General features: G+C 45.9%; 1 protein-coding gene across 1 annotated transcript; it reads right to left on the reverse strand.

The window, feature by feature from the left end:
* Window positions 1–282: 282 nt before the first annotated feature.
* LOC112591650 lies at window positions 283–6,065 on the reverse strand. Its single transcript, XM_025335531.1, has one exon. It carries the CDS (start codon window positions 5,779–5,781, stop codon window positions 544–546), a length of 5,238 nt encoding a protein of 1,745 aa, XP_025191316.1. The 5' UTR covers window positions 5,782–6,065; the 3' UTR covers window positions 283–543.
* Between the last annotated feature and the right edge of the window lie 6 nt (window positions 6,066–6,071).

A 6,071-nucleotide genomic window follows, 5' to 3' on the forward strand; every position in this document is an offset into this window, starting at 1 on the left:
AGCGCACCCGAGCACAATGTTGCGGCGCCAAATCTTATGTTTAAACATCCTCCCCCTATGGGAGGCTTAGCCTCACATATCATGGAGAGCGAAGTCGTCGATGACGCGGGAACGATGGTACATAGGTGGATGTCGAATCAGCTTTGGGTGACGACGGTTATTGTTAACAACATAGAACCAGTATATATATATAAACGAATAATAATTGACACATATGGTGAACATCGAATTTACAATAATTAATATAAAAGTACATATGACATGAAATATTACAACATATAAAATTACACAAAATAAATATATCTAAATATGACAATTAGAATACAAAATCTTATAACTTATATAATTCATTACCAAACACCCCGCGTGTAGTGTCGCGCTCATATAATATTAAATGCCAAAATAGCGTGGGAGGTTCAACGTGGTGTACGGTAAAGCGGAAGAACTTATGTCCATGCATAGAATATCATCATAGGTAATCAATGCGACCAACAGGAATAGATAATAATAAAAGAAAATATAAGATATAGTTGCAGTTGAAAATTAATTGTCTGCGATAGGAAGCACTATCACTTTTACTACTGGACGGGTAATAACGCCACGGGATGTCAACACATGCACAACCCGGACCACTCCGTCGGCCCCAGGTTCGACACCAGTAATGCGACCAAGTCGCCATTCTAACGGCGGCGCCAGAGGGTCCCGTATAACTACCATATCATTAATTTTGACATTGGGACGATTATCCGTCCATTTAACCCGTGCTTGAAGCGTATGGAGATATTCGGCAGACCATCGGTGCCAGAAGGTCTGGTGACACTGATTTAATAATTTCCATCGACTAATTATAGATCGATTTGGGAAAGCGGGTGACCGAGGAGGCACAGCGAGTAGAGGTTGACCGACGAGAAAATGCCCAGGTGTTAAACACTCGAGATCATGCGGATCAGATGAAGCTGGAGTTAGCGGTCGCGAATTTAGGACGGCCTCTACGCGACATAAGACTGTGCTAAATTCCTCATATGTCAAAACGTGTGACCCAACAACTCGGGTCAACAACCTTTTTGCTGAGCGTACTGCGGCTTCCCATAGCCCACCAAAATGAGGGGCCGCAGGGGGGTTAAAATGCCACGAGCACGACATGGCTGTTGAAGTAATCACGCCTTGTGATGGGGGGCTGTTGATTAATTCACGTAGTTGTCGCGCGGCGCCTACAAAATTTGTGCCACAATCCGAAAATACATCATTGGGCATGCCGCGTCTAGCCACAAACCGATCAAAGGCTGCCATGAAAGCCTCGGTAGATAAATCCGAGACGAGTTCTAAGTGGACGGCTTTAACGGCAAAGCACACAAAAATCGCAATATATACCTTGTACGTGCGCGATTTGCGCAACCGTAATTCGCGCATCGACAATGGACCCGCGTAGTCCACGCCCACCCGGGTAAAAGCGCGGCACTGCTGCACGCGCGCTGTGGGTAAATCGCCCATCAGTGGTTGCGGGTTACGACCGTCAAGGCGAACACACACCGTACATTGTGTTAAAATGGTGTAAATAACAGATCGAAGCGACACCACCCAAAACTGTCGGCGTATCATCGCGGACATAACGCGTGGCCCCGAATGACACGTTAACTTATGCCACCGTCGGCAGACTAACGTCGATAAATAGGATGTTTTAGCTAACAGAATTGGATGTTTGCTATCAAAAGGTAAATTAGAATTTTTTAAGCGGCCTCCTACGCGAATGACTCCCTGGTCATCGATAAACGGGCATAGCCGTGCGATCGGCTTCGAAGACACGCAGGTATGTTTGAGCAACTCACCGCGAAGTTCGGCAAAAGAAGAACGTTGTGAACTAAGAACAATAGTGCGTAATGCGTCTTCGAGCTCATCACGCGTGAGGACACGGGTCACCTCATCAGAACGGCGACGGCTTTTTAGTAAAAACCGACGCATCCAGGCAACTACTCGAATCATATTATCGTATGATGAAAAGCGCGTAAACCACTCGGACAGGGGGTCTTTAGATTGCACTAAAAGGGTGATGGATCGGACTTCAGGCAAGTCGGAGCACGGTAAACGATCCCTATCCCTCCCCCATTCATTCGGAAGGTCCTTAATGAACCGTGGGCCGAGCCAATATAACATAAATTGGGGCAATTCCGACGGCGTCAAGCCACGTGATGCGCAATCGGCAGGGTTATCGATTGACGGCACATATCTCCAATGGCAATTTGGCAGGACGGTTTGAATTTGATGTACCCGGTTCGACACATATTGTTTGAAAGTTTCGTGGGGGATAGTTAACCATGATAGCACCACTAACGAATCTGTCCACGCAAAAGTGTCCACAATGTTAACGCGGTCCCCTAAAGCCACTTTTACACGATTTAACCAACGAATGAGCAACAGGGCGGCGTTCAATTCCAAACGTGGCACGGTTAAAGGTTTAATTGGGGCTAATTTAGTTTTTGTGCCGACAAGAAATACAGACGAATCTCGGGGTGCGTTGATTACACGCAAATAGACAACAGCCGCGTATCCCCGTAACGACGCGTCGCAAAATCCATATAAAAAACATGGTGTGCCCGGAGGAGTATTACAAAACCGCGGAATGCGGATGGTCGAAAGTTGTGGCAACTGAGACACGAATTGTGCCCAATCGGTGCGAATGTCGCATGGCAACGGGCCATCCCACTCACACGCTGTCTGCCATGTGCGTTGCATAATGTATTTAGCCAAAAAAATCGCCGGAGCGAAAAAACCTAAGGGGTCAAAAAATTGGGCCGTTAACGATAAAATGCCACGTTTCGTGAATGTCGGCGACCCTTCTAAACGGAGTTCACAACTAAAATAGTCATCGTTCGGATGCCAATGTATGCCGAGGACTTTTGTGCCTATGCTATCGTCGTCAGCGAATGACATAGATTTCACGACGCAATGATCAGCTGGCATAGCATGCAATATTGCATGGGTATTACTCGACCATTTACGTAGCTCAAGACCCGACCGCGCAAGAACTAAATTCAATTCCGACTGAACTGCGACTGCTTCAGTGATAGTGTCCGCCCCATAGCAAATATCATCTACGTATGTTTGGTGATATAACGCGTCCCGAACTCGTGGAAATGACATGCCATCACTATCAGCTATGGCTCGTAACACGCGGAGCGCTAGAAATGGGGCGCAATTTACCCCATATGTTACCGTGTTGAGTTCATAGTCCACTACTTGATCGAACGGTGAATCACGCCACAATATATGCTGGTAAGTGCGGAATTCAGGTAAAATTAGAATTTGACGATACATCTTACAAATGTCAGCCGTGAACGCGTGGCGAAATAAACGAAAACGAATAAGAATATCAACTATGTCACGCTGTAGCTTTGGTCCAGGAAGCAATGCACGATTCAATGACATTCCGGAATGATCCTTCGCAGATGCGTCAAAGACTACTCTAATTTTAGTATCTTCACCTACATTTTTACATATTGCGTGATGAGGAATATAATACTGCCCGGGAGTTTTTGCAACCGACATGTGACCTAAGGCGAGATACTCAGCCATAAAATCTTTATACAACGATTTGAGTTTAGAATCGGTGGCTAACTTTCGTTCTAATGATTCGAACCGTTTTAATGCTGTCTCACGGGATCTAGCAAATGTATCGTCTGAGACGGGTGCACGGAAAGGTAATGGTACGGCGAAACGGCCCGATGGTAAACGCACGTGTTTGTCCCGGAAAATTTGTTCACATCGCCCATTATCGGTGAAGGCCTCCGGAGCAACCTCAGGCTCTTCGACTTCCCAAAACCGATACATGAGTCCCTCTAGGGAAACGGTAAGGGACACTGGCAACGAATAAAGTGGTTCTAATTTGCCATCGGAAATAGAACCCATTAAAATCCACCCGAAAATTGAACTAAAGGCAACCGGAAGATTTTTTTCGACAGTGATTTTGCGCCCGTCCATTATAGTAGCATACACATCTCCTCCTAACAGCAAATCAATCGGAGCAGTAATGTGGAACGACGGATCGGCCAACGCTAGATTTGAGAATCGATCTCTTATATCCACCGGTAAAGTATTCCTAGGGAGATCACTAGTGATGGATGGCAGCACCCAAGCTTGCACTGACAACATGGGCTCGTTGGAATATCGCGGCTGTATCACACAATCTACCCGGCCCTGGACATCCATAATTGAAACACCAGAAAGACCTGTCACGGGTGTTGTCCAACGTTCGCGCCTAAGTCCCAACCGATCGACGCATGCGGCGGTTATTACACTAATTTGCGACGCGCAATCAACTAGTGCGCGTAAGGTCTGCCATGAACCCGCCCTATCTCGAACATGAATCAACGCCGTTCCTAACAATACCGAAGCAGCTTTGCACACTGTTGGCGGTGGTGCCGACGCGCATAATACTACATCCGATGGCGATGCTTCACCATTCCTTTGAGAAATATTTCCAGGTGGGTGAAGGAGGTTGTGGTGCCTCCGAGAGCAGTCTTGACAACGCGACTTAGAGGCACACTTAGGAGCCCAATGACCTGTATTAAAACAATTAAAACACAATTTATGCTCACGTGTCCAACGAGCGCGATCGTCAACAGCCCAAGACTTAAATCTAGTACAAGTGTCCAAACCGTGCGTGCCATTACAACAAGGACAAATATTACTTGTGGGATTAGACAGCTTGGTTGCGACTAACGTGGTGGGGTGGGAGAACAACTTTGGTTTCCCGGATCTATGTGCTCCCTTTAAAAATGGACTCGATTGTGACGTCGATTTAGGTTGCGCGGTGGATGGGCTATACTCACGGGGTTCGCCTACTATCTCCAATACAGCTACGCGATTTCGTATAAACTTCATAAGCTCGTCAATTGTCGGATAATCGGATATAGTGCTTGTTTCAAACAATTTACGGGTTGAAACCGGTAAACAACGAAAAGCAACCGAAAATAAAATAAACGAATGCAAATCCGGAATGTTTAGCGCATTAAGCAACGACATATTTTCAGTGAATGAACACATAAAGTTATTTAATTCGGACAGGGACTCCTGTTTAATGGGTGAGGTGCCTAATAACTGGTCCACCAAAGACATAGCCACTAATCGCGGACGATAAAACCGCTCCGCCAGCGTAGATCGCACTAATGAATAATTTTGAGCAGACAACGGTATCCCTCTTACGGCATCTGCCGCACGGCCTTTTAAGCACCCCATTAAATAATGTAATTTATCAACGTCACATATATTGGGCCTATTTTCAACCAACGCATCAAAGGCGTCACAAAAGGTCGACCAATACCGATAGTCACCGTCGAACTGGGGCAACGGAATGTCGGGAAGCCGAGAGAATTGTTTCATCGGAACAGGTTGGTTAATTGGAACATCGGATGACGGTAAATTATTTTTTAAGTATGATAAGTCGATTGCGTCCGCCCCCTTCGGGGTCAGCCTGTCCGCGACCGAACGCGCTGCAATAATTAGACCACGTACTTCGGTCGGCAAATCCGCCGAATAGTCATCAGACTTATCGAGATTAATTAAATGCTCTAAGACAGACTCATCTTCTGATTTAAATTGAGCCCAGTGACCTTCCAAATCAGATGCTGCTATTAAAAATTCCGAAACTAAATCGGGTTCATTGACCGCGCGTAAAGCTAATGCATGTATCGCTCGAATAGCGGATATCGCGGCCCTCCGCTTTGCCTCGGCGAATAATTTCGATCGGACCCACCGCTCTACCCGCTGCTGCTCATCGTTCCCCATAATCACCAAGATAAAATATACTGTACTGAGTTAATATAATAATAATACGGAGATAAATTAAATAGGACAATTAAAGTTAATACCGATAAGATTTGATACCAGGATAATCGCACTAACGGCCTACAAATCGAGACTGTGGATAGAACGTATCTATATATAATAAATATTTAATAAAATTGCCCATGCACCACGCTCACCGAGCCTCCCGTTGAGACCGAAAAAACCACGCTCTGCTACCAAAAATGTTTACGCCGTATGCACTTGCTAATGCAGTTTGCAACACGACTTGC

The sequence above is a fragment of the Melanaphis sacchari genome, unplaced genomic scaffold (genome assembly GCF_002803265.2).
Source record: "Melanaphis sacchari strain LSU unplaced genomic scaffold, SCAv2.0 Contig1403_pilon_pilon, whole genome shotgun sequence".
NCBI lineage: Eukaryota > Metazoa > Arthropoda > Insecta > Hemiptera > Aphididae > Melanaphis > Melanaphis sacchari.

Excerpts from the sequence above, each read along its gene's own strand:
- LOC112591650 (XM_025335531.1), bottom strand. The coding sequence starts at position 5,781 with ATGGGGAACGATGAGCAGCAGCGGGTAGAGCGGTGGGTCCGATCGAAA.